The sequence below is a fragment of the Sus scrofa genome, chromosome 7 (genome assembly GCF_054392235.1).
Source record: "Sus scrofa isolate SSC_HxYL_T2T_F1_AM1 chromosome 7, Sscrofa_HxYL_maternal_Yorkshire_Landrace_v2.0, whole genome shotgun sequence".
Lineage (NCBI taxonomy): Eukaryota > Metazoa > Chordata > Mammalia > Artiodactyla > Suidae > Sus > Sus scrofa.
Window position 1 is genome coordinate 25589658 of NC_139389.1, and position 26790 is coordinate 25616447.

A 26790-nucleotide genomic window follows, 5' to 3' on the forward strand; every position below is an offset into this window, starting at 1 on the left:
ATTTCTATCGCCAGTTCAATAATGAATATCCTCACTATCAGCTTTATTATAGTCAATATCTTTTTTGTTGTCATCAGAATCACCATACAGAGTAACATCTTTGATTGTATTCCCATCAATATCACCAGTCGTGTCATCAGGAATAAGAGTAGAAACTGCTGCTGTGCACTTTTCCCTTCCTAAGGCCTCATTTTTTTCAGAATGTTTTGTCTAATTCTGTGTTTGAGCTATATTTGAATGTGTCTCTAAAGATTCTATGCATCATTGCTGACATTGAAACACTGGCAATAATTGGAATATTTTAAAGTTTTATTCCTGGGGTTTTAATAGAATTTAAAATATTTCCCATGTAAGTTTTTTTCATGACCTTTGTTCTTCAAAGACAAAGTATCCATGTATCACTCAAAAAAAAAAAAAGAATTCTTCTTTCTGATAAAGTCTGTCAAAAAGTGATGCAGAGAAAGGATTTACTGCATTTTAAACAGAATGCACTCTAAGTCTCTCACTACTGCTCCACCTTCTCTCTATATATAGTAAGCACTGTATCAAAGCAGAGAATATGTATTGTGTCGCCTTATGATACTCCCTATAGTTCATCTTATGGTACATTGTGCATTGTAGGGTCTGACTAGAAAACAGATGATTAATTCTATCTAGAAAACCAACTCTAGCTGGATAGATTAGGTAGAACCCTAATTTAGTAAGAGTAACTTGGATGAAGGAGCTGGAGGCTGTGTAGAAAGCATTAGAGAGAGGTAGCTGTGCCTCTGGGACCCTGAAGATACATTTGAATAGGGAGCCTGTGAGCTTTGACTGAAGGCCAGGCTGTACACATGAAGGGAAAAACTATTTGAGATGTAACAAAGAACAAACGGCTATAGAATTGAAATAAAAATGATGCTAGTGATGGAGCGGGGCTTGGGGAAGAGGAGTACCAGAGAATATGATTTTCTGCCCCAGCTGAACTGGAGAAATCTCATTAACACCTCATTAATACCACTGCCATCCAGCTTAGACAGTAAATGGCCAAGCTTTTACAGTAAAATCACACTCATGAGTAATACACACTCTAGATTCGCTTAAAAAAAAAAAAAAGCCCCAAACCAAATCCCAGCGATGCGTTGTTTTTTTTTTTTTACAAAAAGCAGGTATTTGTGCTTTAAAATAAAAACCCACATAAAGATCATTATAAACATGAACATAAGACTAAATTTTTATCAGTAGAGAACCAAATGAATTATAGGATACCCATATCTGAATGTGTCTGTAAAAGATTCTATGCATCATTGTTGAGATTAAAAGACTTCCAACAATTGGAATATTTTAAAGTTATATTCCTGGAGTTTTTTTAATATATATAATTATATTTTTTTCCATTATAGCGGGTTTAGAGTGTTCTGTCAATGTGTATAGCATGGTGACCCAGTTACACATGCATGTATACAATCTTTTTTCTCACATTATCATGCTCCACCATAAGTGACCACACATAGTTCCCAGTGTTACACAGCAGGATCTCATTGCAAATCCGACAAAACTTGCCTGGGTTTTTAATAGAATTAAAAATATTTCCCATATAAGTTTTATTCATGACCTTTGTACTGCAAAAATAAATTATCTATGTATCACTCAAAAAATGAATTCTTCTTTTTGATAAAGACCATCGGAAAGTGATGCAGAAAAAGGATTTCCTGCATTTTAAACTGTGGACTATTATGAACTCCAAAAAATGAGGAATCTCTAAAATAATGACATGAAAAAATGTACATAGTACAAAAAGATATGTGTAGTGTGACCATTATATATATATATGTATTTAACGGTATGTCACAAACAAGGAAAAAAAGGTATCTCAGCAGTAAATATGACTGGTTTTCAATTTTCAAATCCATATTTTCTTTTCTTTTCTTTTCTTTTTTTTTTTTTTTTTGCTATTTCTTGGGCCGCTCCGGCGGCATATGGAGGTTCCCAGGCTAGGGGTCGAATCGGAGCTGTAGCCACCGGCCTACGCCAGAGCCACAGCAACGCGGGATCCGAGCCGCGTCTGCAACCTACACCACAGCTCACAGCAACGCCGGATCGTTAACGCACTGAGCAAGGGCAGGGACCGAACCCGCAACCTCATGGTTCCTAGTCGGATTCGTTAGGGCTGAACCCATGGCATATGGAAGTTCCCAGGCTAGGGGTTGAATCAGAGCTGTAGCCACCGGCCTACGCCAGAGCCACAGCAACGCGGGATCCGAGCCGCGTCTGCAACCTACACCACAGCTCACAGCAACGCCGGATGGTTATCGCAATGAGCAAGGGCAGGGACCGAACCCGCAACCTCATGGTTCCTAGTCGGATTCGTTAGGGCTGAACCCATGGCATATGGAAGTTCCCAGGCTAGGGGTTGAGTCAGAGCTGCAGTTGTTGGCTTACACTACAGCCACAGCAATGCGGGATCTGAGCTGCATATGCAACCTCCACCACAGCTCACAGCAATGCCAGATCCTTAACCCACTGAGCAAGGGCTGGAATCAAACTCGTGTCCTCTTGGATACTACTTGGGTTTCTTACTGCTGAGCCACCACAGGCACTCCGAGATTTACTTTTTTAAAAATAAGATGCGTGAATTTTGCGTGAAAGAAAACCCTGGAATTGGGGAGAGGAAAACAGGCAGGGAATGCTTCCCATTGATTCCTAGGCCCACAGCAGAACAGAGCACCAGAAAGTGAAGGACTCTAAGATGCTGTGAACCTAAGTTCTATCACTGAGCCATTTGAGCTCTTGCCAGCTACTTCTCTGGGCAGGAAGGGCTAACAGGGCACCCCATCTTTAGCCCTCAAAGGCTTCCGTGCTGTGCCCATGTCCTCTTTTGCCCCCTGCAAAAGAAAGGAGCCAGCTGAAATGATTCCTTCCTTTCTCCCCATCCAGACCCGTCTAATACCTCTGCTATGATGAATATGGTTTGCTGGGGCCAAGAAGAGGGCAGAGGCAAGAGAAGGCCCTGGGGTCTTCAGATCTTGCTAGAGGTATGTGGCCTGGGCATCTGAGACTTCCCCTCTGCCCTAATCATATTGAAACTGGAGGTGAGGGTGGGTTCTGGAGAGATGGCAAAGCCTTGACAGACCCTCAGGGTGGGGGAATTTGCCCCTGAGCCCCCAAACACTAGGGGGACAAGCCTGAGAAATTCCCCCTGAGCCCATGGGACACACCCATCAGCCTAATTTATATAACCAGCCATAGCTTCCCTTGTGAGCACCAATGTAGTATCTCCAAATGCCTGCTAAACGCAGTTCCATTATCAGCTCAAAATCAGCATGTTCAACCACAAAATCTTTTATCTCTCCCCAACCACACTGTGCTCCACTAGAGTGGTTTGAAAACTATGCCTGGTACACAAGCTTATTATATCACAGTCATCTTTATTTTGACAACGTCTTTCATTCCCAATCCCCCAATCAAGTAAAAGTTTATCAAGAGTTCCTAGGAAAATTTTTTATATATTTCTTCTTCACTACCCTATGCCTCACTTAGCACAATGTCCAGGTATGTAGTAGCCTCCTAGTTTCCAGTGTTTCTTCACCCTTATCAAAACAATCTTTCTTAAATATTGTCTTGACTAGATTCTTCAAGTATTTATAGTAGAAATACGATAATCGATAATGTCAAAGGAAGTGTAGATGCTGTGAAACAAGTGAGAGACCAAACCCAAATTGTACTTGTGATGGGATGGGGGGAAGGTTGAGAGAGCAAGGTCACAGAAAGCCTCCTCAAGAAGGTAGAAGGTAGGCTAGGTTTTAAAGGAGAGGAAACAATTTGTCAGGCAAAGGACAGGGGACTAAGGAGGGCATTCCAGGCAGGAGAGGCATATGTGAAAGCGAAGACATGCAATTCAGCACAGAACTTTTGAAGATTTGAAAATGAATATGTGTACTTGTAGAGAGGATGCTACCTATAGAGATGTGGGTTTTGTATTGAAGATGATGAGAAGACATCAGTGTTTGGGAGCAGACAGGAATGCTATGGGAAAAATATATGTAGATGTAGACTTAGGTATGTAGATACATATATACTTCGACTATTAATAGTGTTATTTCTAGTTGTCGAATTAATAAAGGAACTTCAAAACAGTCAGAAAATAATTAACAAAATGGCAACAGTAAGTCTTCACCTATTCATAATTCCTATAAAAATATGGATCAAATTTTTTAATCAAAAGATATAGAACATCTAAATGGATTTTTAAAAACTGAGACCAACTATATTCTCCATACATGAGACCCACTTTAAGAAACACATAGACTAAAAGTGAATGGATAGAAAGGGTATTCTTTGCAAAACTCTGTGAAGACAAAATTCCTGGTTTATCTGTCTAAAGTAGAGCATATTCTGGCTGATTATCTCGCAGCATTTAAACATGAACTCTAAAAAAAATGTAATTCTAAATAGCAAATATAAAACTTTAATAAGACTTAACACAAATTGTTGAGGCAGTGAAAAATAAAAATGAGGCAACTTTTTTTTTTTTTTTTTTGGTCTTTTTGCCATTTCTTGGGCCGCTGCCACGGCATATGGAGGTTCCCAGGCTAGGGGTCTAATCGGAGCTGTAGACACCCGCCTACATCAGAGCCACAGCAACGCAGGATCCAAGCCGCATCTGGACCCACACCACAGCTCACAGCAATGCTGGATCATTAACCCACTGAGCAAGGGCAGGGATCGAACCCGCAACCTCATGGTTCCTAGTCGGATTCGTTAAACACTGCACCACAACGGGAACTCCAGAGGCATCCTTTTTTGAAAATTATTAAAAATTTCAAGATGTTGAAAACAAAGCATTAAATCAAGCATGGGGACCTGTTAACACAGATCCCTGAGTGACTGCATAGAACACATGCCCATGATGCATGCCTTGAGATAAAAGAATGTTTTAAAGACAATCTCATTTTGATTTGAGGAAGAAAATAATTTGTAAGTAATACTTCAAATAGACAAACATGAAACAGGAAAATCTCTGATCCTGATGTCATCAAAGGAGATGCTGCTGAGTAGCATTGAGAACTTTGTCTAGATACTCATGTTGCAACAGAACAAAGGGTGGGGGAAAAATGTAAATGTAATGTATACATGTAAGGATAACTTGATCTCCTTGCTGTACAGTGGGAAAATAAAATAATAAAAAATATGAAGCATCTCTAGATAGTTGAGGAATCTGTAGATGAGATGATTGGTATTGCAAGAATACTGCTATTACCTCTAGAACCAGAAATCCCAATTTGAACCCTATTTTCACACTTTGTTGAAAAACAGGGAAATTTAATGATGACTAGAGTTAATAATAGGATATTGTATACCCAATTTATTGTATTGTACACTTTGAATATACACAACTATTTTCTTCAATTCTTCCTCAACAGAATTAGGAGGGAAGAGCAAAATATACTTAAATTTTCTGAGCCTCACTTTTCTTTCTTGAAGTAAAGAAGGAATGATTTTAATACTTCCTACACTGGGTGTTTGAAAGAAACAATAAACTAACACATGTAAAGAACCCAGAACAATAATTTACAAAGTCAGCACACAATAATTATTTATATTATATTCATAGCACATTCCATAGCTAGAAATTATTGATGGGATGAATAGATAATGAACTTTTGCAAAGCCCAAAAAATGAACCTCTGTAGAAAGATGAAAGAAGTACATGGCATTTATAACTAATTAGAAGGCTTGAAGAAATGTCAGATAGCATATATACAGTCCTTGGAATCAAGCATATAAAATATTTTATATAAAAGATATAGCAAGAAGTGAAGATACACATTGGAGAGACCAGCCTCATTCTCATGGAGAGAAATGTGAACTTTAGGATCCCAAACTTAGAAAATAATTTAGTGTTATTACCAACAATGAAGAGTCAGATTTGCAAGAAACAAAAGTAATACTACTTCTCCCTATTCCTCTTCTTTTGTTTTCCATAGGACCACATTAATAAATGAGTAAAAATAGTAAACATCTTTCTCTATGGATCAATGGTATATGATTGGCCCTCATTCCTTAACTGTCATTGCACAATTTTTTCCACTTTACACACAGAGTTTTTATGGGGAAGTCCCCAAGAGGAGAAAGTGTATCCTTCAACCCTTGTCACAGGAAATGAAAGGTAATTTAAGAAAACTTGAGGGAATTCCCATCGTGGCTCAGTGGTTGATGAAGCCGACTAGGAACATGAGGTTGCGGGTTCGATCCTGGCCTTGCTCAGTGGGTTGAGGATCCGGCGTTGCCGTGAGCTGTGGTGTAGGTTGCAGACGCGGCTCGGATCCCGCGTTGCTGTGGCTCTGGCGTAGGCCGGTGGCTGCAGCTCCGATTGGACCCCTAGCCTGGGAACCTCCATATGCCACGGGGGTGGCCCAAGAAAAGGCAAAAAAAAAAAAAGGAAGAAGAAGAAAACTTGAGGCTACTGAGAATTGTACTGTCCATGGTTCTGAAACTAAGAAACGTATTAGGGAAAAATCGTGGAAAGTATGGGGGGAAAGAACGGAACTCAAGATGAAATTTCGCTAAGGAAAATTCTCTTATATTGTAGATATAAGAATGGATCCTGTTTATTCTTACAATAATCTTTTCAAACGCAGGGGACACCCTCTCTCTCAGGGTTTCAATGTCTAGAGATCTGTGACTCATAAAAGACAGGCAGAATTTCAGAAAGAAATGGTTTTCAAGATGAAGAGCTCATGCTGCAACCCAAATATAAGCTATCACTTCAAATATTTTTCTACTATTTAGTTTCAAATATATTTTTACTATTTAATTTTCATAGGTATAAACCTGAAAAGATTCCATAGCTGTGAAGTTGAATACTGAATCAGGTAGGAAAATGAAATAGGAGACAAACTGGGAAGTTACCCATATTCTCTATCATCTTACTAGTATTAAAGTTAAATGTCCAGGATTTAGAGCTGGTTTTCTATCTTAGGATAGACTTTCACTGTATTTGTGGATTATGAAATCTCCGTACTGCCTATATTTTTCTTGCCATTTCTCTACATACTCTGCAAAGTAAATATGTAATTTCTAAATGAAATAAAACATTTGGTATAGGAAATCTGAATATGATTTTCTTTAAATGTAAGGCAAAAACTTTTCCCAGTGAATTTTTGATATCATATTGATTCGTGTGTCAGAGAACTAAAAAAATGTATCTTAAGAATTTATATTTTAAAAAGGAGTAATAAATTTTAACAATATACAAAATATACGTGGCTATCAAACAAAGCTACTCTGAGTTCTTTGAAGACAGCCTTTTTAGAGGTGGAAAAAAAATTTAAATAGTTTCTCAAATTTCCCTAGCTATATAGCCTAGAGATGCCTAGAAATGTTCCCTAGTTCACATTTTTATTCCTTTTTATTGACATTAAATCTTTTTCTTCTCTTTCAGTGATTTCCAGGTTTTGAATGGTACCATTTTTATTGAAAGCACACCAATGTCTGTGTATTTATTCAGATTTCCTTATAGCCCTTATTTTTCTCTAAATGTCTGTTCTTAAATAAAAACCCTTCAGATGGTTTCTTACTAGGGCAAGAGATGGTGTAATGGAGTAGTTTACAATTTACCCTCTGTTAGAACTGACTTAGGATAGGAAAAGGCAAGTTGTGTCAGAACATAGAAGTTCAAAGATAAAATGGTAGGATAGAAATATGCACTGATCCCTAGGAGAAAGAAAAATACTATGATAAATCTAATAAAGAAAAAGCCTAGTTGAGTAACAGCTCATAACCAGTATATCACCTTAACCATTTTAAAAGCTAATGGTCCAAATACTGTAAAACCTCTGTGCTACTTACAACAACAAGGCTCTCCCTCAAAATATTGTCATCCAGGAGGGAAAATCCTCAGCTGGAGGACTCTAATTTCCAGCAGAGATAGCATTCCATATACTCTTTTTCCTTTGCTTTTAAGTGATGCCCAATCAAACATCAGTCACTGAATTTCTTCTCCTCGGAGTGACAGACATCCAAGAACTGCAGCCTTTGCTCTTCGTGCTTTTCCTCACAATTTACCTGGTCATCATGGCTGGGAACGGAGCCATCCTGATGGTTGTCATCTCTGAGCCAAGACTCCATTCTCCTATGTATTTCTTCCTGGGAAACCTGTCCTGTCTAGATATCTGCTACTCCACAGTGACGCTGCCAAAGATGCTGAAGAACTTCCTCTCCTCACACAAAGCAATTTCTTTCTGGGGATGCATAAGCCAGCTTCATTTCTTCCACTTCCTCGGCAGCACAGAGGCCCTGTTGTTGGCCGTGATGGCTTTTGACCGCTTCGTGGCTATCTGCAAACCACTTCGTTACACTCTTATCATGAATCCTCGGGTCTGTACTCAAATGGCCGTCACTGTCTGGATCATCGGTTTTTTCCATGCCCTTCTGCACTCCGTAATGACCTCTCACTTACACTTCTGTGGATCCAACTACATCCATCACTTCTTCTGTGATATTAAGCCTTTGCTCAAGCTGGCCTGTGGGAACATTGAGCTTAACCAGTGGCTGTTCAACACTGTTACAGGGACTATTGCCATGGGCCCATTCTTTCTAACACTTCTCTCCTATGGCTACATTATCACCCATCTTTCCTTCAAGACCCATTCCTGCAGCAGGCTTCATAAAGCACTGTCCACTTGTGCCTCCCACTTCATGGTAGTTGTTCTTCTCTTTGCTCCCGTTGTTTTCACGTATATTCATCCTACCTCAGGTAGCTCCATGGACCAGGACAGGATCATTGCCATTATGTACAGTGTGGTCACTCCTGTACTAAATCCACTCATCTATACTTTGAGGAACAAGCAAGTAAAAGGAGCCTTAAGGAGGGTGATCAGAAGGAGGCTCTGGCTTGAAGGAGTCTAGAGAAGTCTTCTGAGGCATAAAAAAAGGCAATGAGAAAGTTGAGATGTGAAATTAACCTGCTTCTCAATTGTTTACCATATATATAACAGAGGGCACTGGATAAAAAATAAATGTGTAGGTCTATTCAAGTTGTATTAAACAATGCATTCTTAGGTGATAGAAAGGGAAGTTGAACAAATGAAACACCAGCCATGGAACTCTAATTCTGAATTTGTGAGATATCAGGTGAATAAACTGATTTGCTATATATTCTAATGTGTTCACCTCTGTATTTACATATAGAAATATGCCTGTGTTGCCCATGAAGTGTATGATAGATAGTTTTAAAAATTGTTTATCTCTATGATCCCTCCAAGTTGGTAATTTTAGAACATTTTTAAGGATTTTAATTTAGGACCATAATCACTCAATTAAAAAATATATATTGACCTATATCCTTTAATGGGAATTTCAAGACAAACCTTATGATTTCGTGTGATCCAAGTAGGGAAGCAAAAAAAAAGTAATTAAAGAAAGACACTGTAATCATAAATTAACATAAATAATAAAAGCAGTGGTTCATGTAAAGAGTTCTGGAACCTTTTTTTTTTTAGGGATATTTTAGAAGTCAAATGGTCCAACTGTCAAGGATTATTGCGAAATGTTACTAAAATGAAGGCAGGATTTTTTTTTTTCCTGCTGTACAGCATGGAGACCAAGTTACACACACGTATGCATACTTTTTCCTCCCATTGTTGTGTTGTGATGTAAGTATCTAGACATAGTTCTCAATGCTACACAGCAGGATCTCACTGTAAATCCATTCCAAGAGCAATAGTTTGCATCTGTTAACCCCAAGCTCCTGATCCCCACCCCCGACCCACGGCAGCCACAAGTCTGTTCTCCAAGTCCATGAAGGCAGGACTAAATAACATCTCAAGAGTATCTCAGAGTTCCCCTTGTGGCTCAGTGGTTAATGAATCTGACTAGGAACCATGAGGTCACAGGTTCAATCCCTGGCTTTACTCAGTGGGTTAAGGATCTGGCATTGCTGTGAGCTGTGGTGTAGGTCAAAGACGTGGCTCAGATCCCTCGTTGCTGTGGCTCTGGCATAGGCTGGCGGCTACAGTTCCAATTAGACCCCTAGCCTGGGAACCTCCATATGCCACAAGTGTGACCCTAGAAAAAGGCAAATACATACATACATACATACATATGTATATGTATATATATATATATATATATATATATATATATATATATATATACTCTATACTATTTGTGTGTGTTTTTTTTTTTCTCAGCTTCTGGTCATGGAAAGCGTTGACTTGCAGATTCTTTCTACTTTTTTGTTTGGTTTTCCTATTCTAAACTTATTTCAACAACCTGAATTATTAATTTTATTTTTCAGTTCCATAGAAAGAAAAAAAACTAGGTAAAAATGACTTGTTAAAGGTTATTGTTCATAGAGGAAGAAAAAAGAATGAAGATATCTGCACTTCTGCATTCTAATTTATGCATAGTCCCATGTGATATGAATTGTATACAAAGAACCTGGTAAAGCAGGTAAGAAAAATGGAATGAAACAAGAAAGTAAATAAAGAAAAAAACTCACAAGTAATGTCAAATAAGATATCTCTATCTTCTCTAATAACTAAATAAAAAATATTTTTAAAACTTCAAGAAAAAAGGTATTTTGGGTACAATAGATACCCTTTTGGTCTTCCATATTAGGCCACTGTGAATGCTGTTCCTGGATTCCAGGCTCATTCTTAGAGTTAAATTTCTACATAGACTAACTTGCAATGTCCTAAGTTTGTTAAGGGACAAAACAGAATAAATGCAAAATTACATGTATCCGCTAACAAATACCAGCAGGAGTAACATGGAATTTGATGTTGAGAATGCTTAGGAGACTGGAGCATAAAACTGGATTTTGTGTTAGAATCCCTTACCATGGGGACATTGGACTCATAGGCAAGGACCCGAGGGATGTGGCCCTTCAAAGCCTAGACAAGGCAGTGGTCTATGAGGATGAGTGTAGAAATGCCTGAGTTGCCTTGAGAGGTAGGAGAAGGATAAAAGAGATTCAGGAAAGTGGAGTGGACATATCCTGTGAGGTGAGAAAATACACCAGAATCTTATATTCCATGAGAGAGTCTAGAGGAGACATACCATTCACCAAGATCATCAGGAATGTTCTGGTAGAGGAGTACCACACTCACCAAGTTCAGTGGTGACTCTCCTCTGTAGACTGGGGCTGATGATTGGAGAGATAACTACAGAGCTGGATCAATAAAAGTGATGGAGAAAAGGGGGATCTTAAGCAATAGAACACAGATGGTAGAACTGAACCACCAGAAATGAGACAGTTAAAATTTCCATAACAAACACTGAGGTCAGAGGGGCAGTCAAGAATCTTTGACCTACAGAGAGTTATGGAGATGGTTAAGACAATATTGTGTCTCTAGGGGCAAAATTAGGGGGCAGTCAGCAAGGGTACTGCTTAAACTCTACAGTTAAAAGGCAAGAGTGGAGAAGCAGAACACCGAGCGATTTTCCCCAGCAAAAGGTCACAATTACCTGTGCTGTTTCTTGACCTCAGTGCCTGAAAACACAGTCATGGCCCCAGAGAAGAAGTGGACTACAACACCATAGCAAACAAACATTACCTGAAAAGACACCCCTATTCTTCCCCAAAGAGAACTATTTCCATTTATGTTCCATTTAACTGTACACTGAGAAAAGGAAAATACCAAAATATTTCAAGAACTATTAGATATGTGGTCTAACGTGGCATCAACATTCCAAGAACCAAAGCATCATCATGGCCCACCTGTGAGTGTGGGCATAAGGAGATCGAGTAATAAATGGAGTCAGGTTAAATGACTTACAGTGTATCACCTGGTACTGAGACACATGCAATAGTCATTACCCAGCAATTAGGTATAAAATTTGGATTGAAATACCTAGAAGCTCTTTCAGCATGTCCTCAGTCAGTAGGAAATGAGCTATAATACTAGAGAAGGCCCAGTGGAGGCCTTTGAATATCTCATCTGGCTGGGATATTAAACCAAAAACAGTATCACATTATGAGTGGGATAGCCAAGATGAATGCCCCCTTTAAATGTCTAATGACAAAGATCACTTGAGTAGATCAGAAGGATCTTGGATAATGACTAATATAACTACTGATTAATCTCATAATATTTATTCATGATACATTTTTTCTGATGTTTTCTAATATCTACTGTGCTTTCATCTTTGTTTCTGTGCAATTCTCTTGCAGCTTGAGTAATCAAAACTTCCTGTCAATGTTATTTATTTCTTGCTTCACGATTGCACAGATTTGTTGACTACAAAATCTACATGACTGTAACAACAGATGGATGAAAATGTTTGATAAATTTCAATTATTTTATAAGAATAAGTCTCAGGACACTAGAAATATGATGAATGCAACTAAATTTAATAAATGACAACTGAAAAACTTACTAAAATATTGTCTATCAAAACTACAGTCAATGTCATGTGCTGTGAGGAACTTTAGAAATATACCTTCAAGATTTGAAAGAAAAACAAATGTTTTCCACTATCACATTTCTACTATTATAATTGAAGTTCTGTCAATATAATTATATAAGAAACTAAACAGTAAATAAAAGAAGAGGAAAGTAAGAGGCAAAAATTCTAAAAATGAAGACTATATTATTATTATTGTTAAAACCTTGTAGATGTACCCTAATGAATTTTTCCATTCATACAAAAATCTAAACATGGATGTTTATAGCAGCTTCATTTGTAACTGCCAAATCTTTTTTACTGATTTTTATTTTTTCCATTATACTTGGTTTACAGTGTTCTGTCAATTTTCTACTGTACAGCAAATTGATCCAGTAATACACACACACACACACACACACACACACACACACACACACACATATATTCTTTTTCTCAAATTATGCTCCATCATAACTGACTAGATATAGTTCCCAGTGCTATATGGCAGGATCTCATTGCTTATCCATTCCAAGGGCAATAGTTTGCATCTATTAACCCCAGATTCCCAGTCTATCCCACTCCTTCCCCCACCCCCTTGGCAACCACAAGTCTGTTCTCCCAAGCCCATGAGTTTATTTTCTATGGGAAAGTTCATTTGTGCCGTATATTAGATTCCAGATATAAGTGATAGCATATGGTATTTGTCTTTCTCTTTCTGGCAATCTTCACTCAGTATGAGAGTCATTAGTTCCATCCTTGTTGCTGCAAATGGCATTCTTCTGTTCTTTTTTATTGCTGAGTAGTGTTCCATTGTGTACATATACCACAACTTCTTAATCCATTCATCTGTCAATGGACATTTGGGTTGTTTCCATGTCTTGGTTATTGTGAATAGTGCTGCAATGAACATACAGGTGCATGTGCCTTTTTCAAAAACAGTTTTGTCCAGATATACACCCAAGAGTGTGATTGCTGGGTCATATGGTAGTTCTATATTTAGTTTTCTGAGGTACCTCCATAATGCTTTGCATAGTAGTTGTACCAATTGATATTCCCATCAACATTGCAGGACGGTTCCCTTTTCTCCATACCCCCTCCAGCATTTGTTATTTGTGGACTTAATAATAATGGCCATTCTGATTGGTGTGAGATGGTACCTCAGAGAAGTTTTGATCTGCATTTCTCTAAAAATCAGTGATGTTGAGCATTTTTTCATGTGCTTGTTGGCCATCAGTATATCTTCTTTGGAGAAATGTCTATTCAGGTCTCTTGCCCATTTTTTAATTGGGTTGTTGGCTTTTTTGGTGTTGAGTTGTATAAGTTGTTTGTATATTTTAGAGATTAGGCCCTTGTCAGTTGCATCATTTGAAGCTTTTCCTCCATTCCATAGGCTTTTTGTTTGTTGTTTTTAAGGTTTCCTTTGCTGTGCAAAAGCTTCTTGGTTTGATTAGGTCCCATTGGTTTATTTTTGTTTTTATTTCTGTTGCCTTGGGAGACTGACCTAAGAAAACATTTGTAAGGTTGATGTCAGAGAATGTTTTGCCTATGTTCTCTTCCAGGAGTTTGATGGTGTCTTGTCTTATGTTTATGTTTTTAAGCCATTTTGAGCTTATTTTTGTGCATGGTGTGACAGTGTGTTCCAGTTTCACTGATTTACATGCAGCTGTCCAGGTTTCCCGGTCCTACTTGCTGAAAAGACTGTCTTTTTCCCATGTTATATTCTTTTCCCAAAGCCTCCTTTGTTGAAGATTAATTGGCCATAGGTGTCTAGGTTTATTTCTGAGTTTTCTATCCTGTTCCCATGGTCTGTATGTCTGTTTTGGTACTAGTACTACATGTCTTGATCACTGTGGCTCTGTAATATTGCCTGAAGTTTGGAAGAGTCATGCCTCCTGCTTGGTTTTTGTTCTTCAGGATTGCTTTGGCAATTCTGGGTCTTTTATGATTCCATATAAATTTTTGGATTGTTTGTTCTAGTTCTGTGAAAAATGTCATGGGTAATTTGACAGGGATTGCATTGAAGCTATAGATTGCTCTGGGTAGTATGGCCATTTTTACAATATTAATTTTTCCAACCCAGAAGCATGGAATATCTTTCCATTTTTTTGAATCCTGTTTCATTTCCTTAATTAATGTTTTATAGTTCTCAGCATATAAGACTTTTACCTCCTTAGTCAGGTTGATTCCTAGGTATTTAATTTTTGGAGTTGTGATTTTAAAAGGTATTGTATTTTTATATTCCTTTTCTAATATTTCATTGTTAGTATGCAGAAATGCAACCTATTTCTGAATGTTAATCTTGTATCCTGCTACATTGTTGAATTCATTGATCCATTCAAGTAGTTTTTGTGTGGAGTCCTTAGGGTTTTCTATATATAGTATCATGTCAACGGCATAGAGTGACAATTTACCTCTTCTCTTCCAATTTGTATACATTTTATTTCTCTTGTTTGTCTGACTGTTGTGGCTAGCACTTCCAATAATATGTTGAATAAAAGTGGTGAGAGTGGGCATCCTTGTCTTGTTTCAGATTTAGCAGGAAGTCTTTCAGCTTTTCTCCATTGAATATTATATTGGCCGTGAGTTTGTCATAAATGGCTTTATCATGTTAAGATATGTTCCCTTTACACCCACTTTGGTAAGAGTTTTTATCATGAATGGATGTTGGACTTTGTCAAATGCTTTCTCTTCATCTATTGAGATGATAATGTGGGTTTGACTTTTCTTTTGTTAATGTGGTGTATGATGTTGATTGATTTGGGTATGTTGAACCATCTTTGTGAACCTGGAATGAATCCCAGTTGGTTTTGGTGTATGATCTTTTTTATATGTTGTTGGAATCAGTTAGCTAAAATTTTGTTGAGAATTTTTGTGTCTGCATTCATCAAAGATATTGGCCTATAATTTTCTTTTTTGGTGGTATCTTCATCTGGTTTTGAAATTAGGTGATGGTGGCTCCATAAAGTGTCTCTGGGAGTGTTCTTTCTTCTTCAACTTTTTGGAAAAGTTTTAGAAGGATGGGTATAAGTTCCTCTTTGAATGTTTGGTAGAATTCACCTGAGAAGCCATCTCATCCTGGACTTTTGATGTATGGAATGTTTTTATGACATACTCAGTTTCACTTCTAATGATAGGTCTGTTCATCAAGGTCTGTTTCTTCTTGATTCAGTTTTGGTAAGCTATAATTCTCTAAAAAGTTGTCCGTTTCTTCTAGGTTGTCAAGTTTGTTGGCATATAATTTATCATACTATTCTCTTATGGTTTTTTGTATTCCTGCATATAACTGCCAAATCTTGGAATCAAATAAGATATTCTCCAAAGGGTGAATAGGTAAACTGGTACATCCATACAATGGACAATTATTCAGCAGTTTCAAAAAATACAACTATTAAGCTACAAAAAGACAGGAAGGCATTTTAAAGGCATATTGTCAAGTGAAAGAAGTCAATCTTTAAAAGGCTACATACTGTATGACTCCAAGAATAAGGCATTCTGGGAAAGGAAAAACTGCAGCTAGTAAAAAGATCAGCGGTTGCCAAAGGTTTTAGGAAAGGGAGAGACAAAGTCATCATGCTCAGGATATTTTTAGGGCACTAATTGTCTTCTGTACAATACAGTAGTGGTGGATACATGACTATATACATTTGTCAGAATGCATAGAATGCACAACACAAAGATTGAAACATAATTAGAATCTTAAGAAATTCTGCCTGATACAAGACCAACATATACAAATCAATCATTCATCTATAGCAGTAAGAATTATGAAGAAAATTTAATCAGATATAAGTTACAATGAAAATAGAAACAAATACACTTTTTAAAATGAACAAAATGTGCAAAAAATTTAAAATTCTATTGATATTTAAATTAAAACTGAATAAAAATACTAATACACCACATGTACAGATGAGATCATTAAACATTATAAACTTGTAATCCTGCATATACACAAAAATGAATTTAATATAAATAAATCCCAGGAGAATTTTGTGAGGAATTCAACAACCTGATTCTAAAATTTATATTGAAGAATGAGATCTAATCAAACTGACAAGCTTTTGCACAGCAAAGGAAACCAAAAAGAAAACAAGAAGACAACTTACAGAATGGGAGAAAATAGTGTCAAATGATGCAACTGACATGGGCTTCATCTCTAAAATATACAAACAACTTATACAACTCAACAGAAAAAAGCCAACAACCCAATTGAAAAATGGGCCAAAGACCTGAATAGACATTTCTCCAGGGAAGAAAGACAGATGGCCAACAAGCACATGAAAAAATGCTCAACATCTCTGATTATTAGAGAAATGCAAATACCATGAGATACCACCTCACAGCAGTCAGAATGGCCATCATTAATAAGTCCACAAATAACAAATGCTAGAAGGGGTGTGGAGAAAAGGGACCCTCCTGCACTGTTGGTGGGAATGTAAGCTGGTAGAACCACTATGGATAACAGTATGGAAGTACCTTAGAAAACAATATCTAGAACTACCATATGACCCAGGCATATATCTGGACAAAACTGTCCTAAAAAAGATACATCACCTCTATGTTCATTGCAGCACTATTCACAATAGCCAAGAGCTGGAAACAACACAAATGTCCATCAACAGATGACTGGAATAGGAAGATGTGGTATATGTACACAATGGAATACTACTCAGCCATAAAAAAGAATGAAATAATGTTATCTGCAGCAACATGGATGGAACTAGAGCCTCTCATCCTGAGTGAAGTAAGTCAGAAAGACAAAGACAAATACCATATGCTATCACTTATATCTGGAATCTCATATACGTTAAAAATGAACGTTTCCACAGAAAAGAAAATTATGGACTTGGAGAATAGACATGTGGTTGCCAAGGGGAAGGGGGAGGCAGTGGAGTGGTGGGGGAGCTTGGGGGTAATAGATGCAACCTATTGCTTTTGGAACGGATTAACAATGAGAGCCTGCTGTGTAGCACTGAGAACTATATCTAGTCACTTATGGTGGAGCATGATAATGTGAAAAAAAGAATGTATATATGTATGAGTAACTGGGTCACCATGCTGTACAGTAGAAAAAAATTTGTATTGGGGAAATAACAATCAAAAGAAATTTTTTAATAAAAAATAAAATTTATTTTGAAGAATAAATGGTCATAGATAGATAATTTTGCAGAAGAATTTTACTGACTGGACTTGATCTAAAAAATAGTGCAACTGGAATTTCCAATGTGCATAGCAGGTTAAGGATCTGGCATTGCCACAGCAGTGGCATAGTTCACAACTGCAGTGTGGGTTCAATCCCTGACCTGGGATCTTTGACATTCCAAGGGTGCAGCCAAAAAATAAGTAAAAAAAAAAAAAAACAGAACAACTAAAGGAGCCCACATTAATAAAAAGCTATCATTTACTAGCATAAGAAGAGGTAAAGAGGAGTTCCCATCGTGGCTCAGTGGTTAACGAATCTGATTAAGAACCATGAGGTTGCGGGTTCGGTCGCTGCCCTTGCTCAGTGGGTTAAGGATCTGGCATTGCCGTGAGCTGTGGTGTAGGTTGCAGATGTGGCTGGGATCCCGAGTTGCCATGGCTCTGGCGAAGGCTGGCAGCTATAGCTCTGATTAGACCCCTACCCTGGGAACCTCCATATGCCACAGGAGCAGCCCTAGAAAAGACAAAAAGACAAAAAAAAAAAAAAAAAGGAGAGGTAAATAAATCCATATACCCTATCTGTCTTGCTGTGATAAGTCAACACACAAGGAGAGAATACATTCAGATGCTGCAGGTGCCCTGTTGAGTTTTCACCCAAGAGCCAATATCAATTGCTCATCATGTGAGCAAATCATTTTAGACTTTCATTGAAATTGAGTATTCAGGTGACTATGAACACTGCTAAAATCTGCCTGTAACTGAATACGCGATCTCAAGCAAAAACTCTTCATCCACACATACTAGAGAGAAAATAATAAATTGTTGTTTTAAGTCACTTAGTTTGCTCTGCAGTGATGTACAACTGGAAGATGCTCACTAAGTGTTCCATCCTGGATGTACTGTGTAAGAGTTAAAAATTTTGCTGAGATTACTTGACTACTAAAGTTCTCATATTACTTAAATTCTTAGGAGAGGAAAAAATTCCTCTATGTCTGTCACCAGAGGAAAAAAATATGTTAGAGCTTAATTAAATTCAATTCTACAGATAATTAAGAAGATCTGTTGTGGATAAGGAACAGTGCAAGATGGAGGTTTTAACAAAAGATGAACTAGATAAGTCATTGTTTCAAAGAAATAACATTCTAATAAAATTTTTATTTTTTCTAATAAAATTATTAAAATAGCTGAGAAAATGATAAATATCTATAGAGTATTACCTACTTCAACTTTGCAGTGACACACAGAGGGAACATGAGTCCCTTGAATAGGAATTTTCGTTGCAGAACAAACTGAAAAATAGATTTAACCCTTAGTATGTTGGGTTTTCCAGAATATATGCCACAAGTTGCAATGTGTTTCAATAATTTAATCCCAAGAACACAAATAAGCAGAAATTCCAAATAACTAGGTATGATCATTAACTCAAATCAAGAGAAAAATATTCCATAGGAAAACTCTATATAATTGCAAGTTTTGGCCCCAGGGTATTTTCAAGGAGCCCCAAATACCCAGAGCATTTGAAAAATCTCTCCACTCATGACAGAGGAGCCATGCAGAGGAGCATAAACTCCAATAATGAGAATGGAAATCCTTATTTTTCCTCTCCACAGACAATGCTTTACTGAAAGTGGCTGAATTACCTTCTGCTAAGTAGTAGCTAACAAATTTTCCCCAAGTTTAGAAAGGAAGTTCCCGGATTTGCTCTGGTGAGTTTCTATGGGGTCTAAAATGGATGATTATACTCAATAATAGGGTTTGAGTGGGTGGGATAAAACCAGTCATTGTCATTTACTTCATAACAGAAAGTTTAAAAATTATCAACTGTGAATTTTTTACATAAAAACTGAAAATCCAGGGAGAGATTTAAATTGTTTATTTCAGATACATTTTGTGCGGTTTAATTCCCATTTTCTCAGCAATTCCTTCCTTTTTGCAACTAGCAATCTAGAATAAATGAACCACAGAATGAAATCACTTGATATCCTTCTCTTCTTATTATTTATTGACCCTAACGGGGACTTAGAAGAGATGTGAGATCCTACCTATATCTGAGATAGAGTGTTCTAACAGTACAGAAAAACGAAAAAGCTGATGATGTATCAAAATATTGTAATGTCCGCAAACAACCACATTTTCCATTTTCACAAAACAAGGGCCAGTAAAGATCCCAGAGAGAAAGACTGTAAGGACACAAAGATTGTGAGAAGCATGTGAGAATATGGTTCCTGTCACAACCAGTCATCTGGGTTTCAAGTCTCTTCTATGTCTTAGGGAGAAATTCTGACGTCAATGAAATACAAAAATATTCAGTAACGATAAAGGCATGGTCCATATTTTGAGAGAAATACAGAAAATATTTCACAACCAGAAATAAATGATACAAATTATTAAATTATTCATATACACTTTTTGCTGTGTATTAAAAACACTAATATCTGCTTAAAAATAAGACCAAAGATAAAGGTATGAGGATTTCAATACCTCATATGCTAAAAGAGAGTCAAGTTGCAGAGAAAAAGTACTCACTGAGATCAGAGAAAAAAAAGTAATTAAAATTCTGGATCAACATTCAAAGTAGAAAGCTACAAAAGCTTAGCAATTTCACTAAAGAAGTGACTCTTTTCTATCACTAATAACTTCTGAATCACTGATAAATATATCTTACTCTTGCTTTAATTTTTATTTAATTAAGAATAAAGGATAGGTCTGAGAATGAAATCTTATAAAATTAGGTCATGATGATAGTCATACAACTATAAATATAATAAAATTGATTGAGTTAAAAAAAAGAATAAAAGATGAGCAGTTGCTGTTGTGGCTCAGCAGTGATGAACCCAAGTAATACCCATGAGGATGTGGGTTCAGCCACAGCCTTGCTCAGTGGGTTTAGGATCTGCAGTTGCCATGAGCTGTGATGTAGGTCGAAGATGCGACTCTGATCGGGTGTGGCTGTGGCTGTGGCGTAGGCCAGAAGCTGCAGCTCTGATTTGACACCTTACCTAGGAAATTCTATATTCCACAGATGCAGCCCTAAAAAGGAAAAAACAATAAAATAAAATAAAATAAAATAAAATAAAATAAAATAAAATAAAATAAAATAATGGATAAATAATTTTAGCCATTTATCAACATTTTATTTCCTTTTAAAAATAATACCAGAAAGTTACTGGCCTTTTCCACTTCCTAATAGGAACTTGGCTTACTTTGCATTAATTTATATAACATTTTGTGTTAAAGGTAATGATTATTTGTATATTATAATGCAAATAAGAAAATGTCAATAAAAATGTGCTTTTCATTCTCAGTATTCATTTTTTCAAAAAACAACTAGGAAAATGGATTGGGAATTTGTCCTCTCATACATGAAAGGAAATTCAAAAACTGCAGTGAAAGAATCAGTGTGGTGGTGGTACAAATAGATATAATAACTAATGAGACAGAACCGTCACCTCAAAAACTTATTAATAAATATGAACATGTGTTTGAACTGAGTGAAAATTTTAACATCCATAAAATTTTGATGCACCATACTTCCCAATAATAAAATATTTTCCTTTCCTTGACCTGAAAAACATGACATTAAAATTCATAATACAATTTACCTAACTCTTGTGCTTCAGTCAAAGTTATTTAAAATTACTCAATATGATTATTAGTATACAAAGTTACATAACATTTACAATGATGAACTGTTGATTCTGGCATTATTTCCATAGGTCTCCATTCTGTCTTGCAGCCAGCAGCCTCCTTGGAAACTGAGAAGGAATATGGCCAATTTCACTACAGTGAGTGGGTTTCTCCTCATGGGATTTTCTGCCAAGCCTGAGCTAGAAGTCTTATGGGCCTCTCTGTTCTTAGTCTTATACTTAGTGGCTTTAACTGGCAACACACTCATTATCGCTGCAACTTCCATGGATGACAGTCTCTACTCCCCTATGTATTTCTTCCTCAAACATCTTTCCTTCTTAGATATATGCTATATCTCTGTGACGGTACCAAGGTCCATTTGTAACTCTTTCAGGCATACTAGCAGTATTTCCCTCTGGGAATGCATACTGCAATGTCTGGCTTTCACTCTCTGTGCATCTGCTGAGCTGGCCATGCTCACAGTGATGTCCTACGATCGCTACGTGGCCATCTGCCTTCCCCTGCGCTATGAAATCATCATGAATGTCAACACCTGTATTCACGGAATCCTAGCCGTCTGGATCAGTGGGGTCGTCTCTGGAGTTATGCACACATCTGCTACTTTCTCCATCCACTTCTGTGGTGCCAACGTCATCCACCAGTTCTTCTGTGAGGTTCCCCAGCTCCTAAAACTCGCCTGTTCTGATGAGTATGTCCGTGAGCTTGGGGTCACAGGCTTTCTGTCCTTGGTGGCATTTCTTTGCTTCCTCTCCATTGGATTCTCCTACACACGCATATTCTCTACTGTGCTGAGGATCCCATCTGCCGAGGGGAGAGCCAAGGCCTTTGCCACTTGCCTCCCCCATCTAGCTGTGGTCACACTGTTTCTCTCTACTGGTGTCTTTGAGTTTCTGAAGCCACATTCTGACTCTCCAACTGCATTAGACTTTTTGCTTACTCTTTTTTATACTGTTCTGCCTCCCACACTTAATCCGATGATCTACAGCCTGAGAAACAAAGCCATGAAGGCAGCTCTACAAAGGGTTGTTAAAAGAAGAAAAGCTACCTCTTTTGCTGAATCACTGTAAACTTAATGAGGAAGTCTATTCCTTCCTCACTGAGGCAAATCACAATATACTGGAATAAGAGTAAATCAAGTAATTAAAGCTCTAATAGAAGTCATTATGAGGAAAGCCATAGGAATGGACTATCTTTGAGTATCAAAAACATTGACATGGAGTTAAACAAAAATTACACTAGTATGTGCAATAGATTTAAATTTTAGTCCACAATGTCAAGTATGGTGAAAACGTGAATTTCTTTCATTCTAAAGTCTCCAAATTGACTTTCCTTCCTGGTTTGTTTCTATCAAAGTAGAGGAAAATTCTTTTTTTTTTTTTTCCTGAGTTACAATCAAGTTTGAAATATTACATAGTATTGAAGCATGCAGAATAACCACCTGGTTCAATATTCTCTGGCTATTCAAGGGTCCAACTGCTGTTCTAGTCATCTTTCAGGGCTTCAATTGGTAATGCACAATGGTCACCATGGAAAAGTCTATGTCAATTGTGTTATGTGAGTGAGAAGCTTAAGTAGTACAACAATCAGTGAATCAGAGAATGAATACAAGAAGAAATAAAAACACAATTAAAATAATGTTTTAAAAAGTCACATTTGAAAAATAGCAAAAACTTGATATAAATACAATATATAGTGACCAAAAATTAAAACCTGATGGATAGTACAAGCAGCAGATAATATTCAAGAAAAGACAGAAACAATGCACTGACAGATCCAAGAATTTCCCAGAAAATGAGGAAAAAAGGAAGATACTTTTTGGTTAATGAAAAAGACTTTGGAGTCACAAATATACAGAGGAAAATTTCAATATTTGTCTAACAATAGTTTCAGAAAGATCTAATCTCCATGTATTAAGAGAATGCATAATAGGCAACATCCAGTGCAACAACATTGACGCCATTTCCCCAGAATTCTTTGTTTTTAATATATGTTTTTTATTATAGCTATTGTATAGTGTTCTGTCAATTTTCTACTATACAGCATGATGACCCAGTTACACATATATTATATATTCTTTTTTCTCACATTATCATGCTCCATCATAAGTGACTAGACAGAGTTCCCAGTGCTACACAGCAGGATCTCATTGCTTATCCATTCTAAAGGCAATAGTCTGCATCTATTAACCCCAAGTTCCCAATCCATCCTACTTTCTACCACTCCCCCTTGGCAACCACAAGTCTATTCTCCAAGTCCATGAGTTTCTTTTCTGTGGAAAGGTTCATTTGTGCCATATATTAGATTCCAGATGTAAGTGATACCATGATATTTATCTTTCTCTTTCTGATTTACTTCACTCAGTATGAGAGGCTCTAGTTTCATCCATGTTGCTGCAAATGGCATTCTTTTGTTCTTTTTTATGGCTGAATAGTATTCCATTGTGTATATATACCACATCTTCCTAATCCAGTCATCTGTCAATGGACATTTGGGTTGTTTCCATGTCTTGGCTGTTGTGAATAGTGCTGCAATGAACATCTTGGTCATGTGTCTTTTTCAAGGAAAGTTTTGTCTGGATATATGCTCAAGAGTCACTTCCCCAGAATTCTTAAAAACACAGATCTTCAGGATTGAGAAGCATAATAAAAACTGGTCAGTGTACGTAAAATGAATGCAAAAGTAGTTATAGCATCCTGAAACCATGGAATAATAAAAATGGAAATTTTTTAAATTTTAAAACAGAAAAAGTGATTTTATGTATGACTGACTGGGTCACTTTGATGTATAAAAGAAATTGCCAGAACATTGTAAATCAATCATAATAAAAAATTTATAAAAATAAAACTGTTGAAATGTAAAAAAATTAAAAATATAAATAAAAGAATACCAGTAGTGTATCCCAGAAGCTTTATTGTTTTACCTTTCATGTTTAGTTCTATAATCCATTGGAAACTTACCATTGTGATGGTATAAGGTGTTACTGGTCATTTTACTCACTGTTATCCAATTAACTACAATAATTACTTGGAAACAAACTTTCCCCCTACAGAATGCAGTTGGTGCATTTGGAATAAATTTAGGAATTGTATGTATGTAAGGGTCTCTTACCTGTTCAACTGATCTATGTGTTTATGCTTATTCTATCAAGCTCCATTAATTACTGTAGCTATATAGTAGTATTTTATATTGGATAGTGTTAAGTTTTCTAACTCTGCTCTTCCAGATTTTGTTATCTACTCCACATCTTTTGCTTATCTATATGTTTTAAATCAGGTTTTTAATTTGAAAAAAATATCTACTAAGATGTTCACTGAAGTATACTGAATCCATAGCTCAAACTGAACTGTCCTTTTACCCCCACTGGACTTACCAGAGGATTTTAAAACCTTTACTTATAAGTCTACTGGCTCATTGCTATTGCTCATTTCAGTATGGTACACACATTCTTCCTTTAATTAAATAATAGAAACCAGTTAAAAGCATAAGAAAAAGAAGCCAAACTGTCTTCTTCAAAAGATTGTACCTACTAATGTACGAACAAGATACTTTTGCATTTTTAGGTTCTTAAAAAATTCATTCAGGAATGATACATAATTTTGGAAGTACTGGGTTTTATACATTTTTCATTCAATTTATTTCTCTATATCTGATGTTACTATAAAGTGTATTTTTAAAAATTTATTGTCTAATTTTTGTGGTCAGCATATAAAAATTCAGTTTATGCTTGTATACTGATTTATACTCATTGATCTTCTATATTTACTTATAACTTCTAATAGACCTTTACAGAGATTCTTTCAAGTTTCCATTCCACATTGTTTTCTGTAAATAAAGAGTTCTATCTCTTACTTGCAAACTTAAAACTTTTATTTATTTTCCTTATTTTGAGCTGGCCAGGGACAGACTAGGTCAAATTATGGTACAGATTCTCACTAGCAGTGCAATCAAGGGCAAGCAGCTTATTTTTTCTGAAACTTTTGTAGGCAAGACATGAATGCAACACCTACTCTGAAAACAACTGAGATAATGAACGTGATATATTGCACAGGTCTTTGCAAATTATCCAAAAAACAGCAGAAACTAGTAAGAAAAATAACATAGAATACTTAAATTCTGTAATGGTGTTGATTAAATCACCTTAAATCTAACATAAAAGCTAAAAGACAAAATCATTTAAAATTATTCTAGAAGAGTGATATCACCAAGAAGACAACATAGATAATTCCCAGCTTCTATCCTCCTCACAAGGAGAATAACTAGCAACTATTCATAGATAAGGCATCACAGAAAAAATGACAGAACACAGAGGTGAGGCCAAAGCAGTCCCCTGTACCACAGAGACCAGGACAAATGGCATTAGAAAGGGAGGAGGAGGAGCTCCCTGCTGCCTGCATTGCCCCTCCTCCAGGTCAGTGCAGCACCACACTGAGAGGTCTCCCTTGAGCCTATGGTTTCTCCAGTGGGGAAAAGAAAGATCAAGGTGGACATCCCACGCTCCCCAGCATTGCAGGTCACTGCGTGGGGACCCCTTCTCCAGGCTTACACCACAGGGACGGCAAGAGGGCTCTACAGAGCTTGACTGCTGGGAATGTGAATGTGATGGAGAAGAGGAAGGGGCTTCCAAAAACTAGTATCTGCATCTTGGCAGCAGAGTCCCTGCCTGTACCACCCAACAGTAGTCCCAGCTAGCAGTTTTGCTCATTTTCAGAATCAAGAAAGTGGCACAGTCCATCCAGAAAAGTGGTCAGGGCATACAACTGCCTATTAAGGGCCCTCAAAAGAAGAGCCTTTCCAGTCCTGCAGCCTGGGATATGGCCATCATCAAAAAGACTGCAGGAGTTCCCGTGGTGGCGCAGTGGTTAACGAATCCGACTAGGAACCATGAGGTTGCGGGTTCGGTCCCTGCCCTTGCTCAGTGGGTTAAAGATCCGGCGTTGCCGTGAGCTGTGGTGTAGGTCGCAGACGCGGCTCGGATCCCGAGTTGCTGTGGCTATGGTGTAGGCCAGTGGCTACAGCTCCGATTAGACCCCTAGCCTGGGAACCTCCATATGCCGTGAGAGCGGCCCAAGAAATGGCAAAAAGACAAAAAAAAAAAAAGACTACAAACAATAAATGCTGGAGAGGGCATGGAGAAAAAGGAACCCTATTACACTGTTGGTGGGAATGTAAACTGCTGCAACCACTGTGGAAAACAGCATGGAGATTCCACAGAAAACTGGAAATAGAATTACCATTTGATCCAGAAATCCCACTCCTGGGCATCTTCCAGAGAAAACCATTACTCGAAAAGACACATGTACTCCAATGTTCATTGCAGCACCATATACAATAGCCAAGACATGGAAACAACCTAAATGCCCATCAACAGAGGAGTGGATCCAGAAGATGTGGTACATATACACAATGGAATATTACTCAGCCATTAAAAGGAATGAAATACTGGCATTTGCAGCAACATGGATGGACCTAGAAATTATCATGCGAAGCAAAGTCAGTCAGACAATGAGGCACCAACATCAAATGCTATCACTGACATGTGGAATCTATAAAAAGGATACAATGAACCTCTCTGCAGACAGATACTGACTCACAGCCTTTGAAAAACTTACCGTTTCCAAATGAGACAGA

At 37.2% G+C, this 26790-nt stretch overlaps 3 protein-coding genes across 3 annotated transcripts in view; 2 read left to right on the plus strand and 1 right to left on the minus strand.

The window, feature by feature from the left end:
• LOC146401418 (uncharacterized) overlaps positions 1-26790 on the minus strand; it is a 274139-nt gene that overhangs the window by 17412 nt on the left and 229937 nt on the right. The window lies entirely within an intron of this gene.
• Positions 7927-8889, plus strand: LOC100519492 (olfactory receptor 12D1-like). Its single transcript, XM_084970301.1, has one exon. It carries the CDS (start codon positions 7948-7950, stop codon positions 8887-8889), a length of 942 nt encoding a protein of 313 aa, XP_084826427.1. The 5' UTR covers positions 7927-7947.
• LOC100627845 (olfactory receptor 14J1-like) lies at positions 21282-22229 on the plus strand. The gene has a single exon (XM_084970302.1). It carries the CDS (start codon positions 21282-21284, stop codon positions 22227-22229), a length of 948 nt encoding a protein of 315 aa, XP_084826428.1.

Coding starts and splice junctions, on each gene's coding strand:
- LOC100627845 (XM_084970302.1), top strand. CDS start 21,282: ATGGCCAATTTCACTACAGTGAGTGGGTTTCTCCTCATGGGATTTTCT.
- LOC100519492 (XM_084970301.1), top strand. CDS start 7,948: ATGCCCAATCAAACATCAGTCACTGAATTTCTTCTCCTCGGAGTGACA.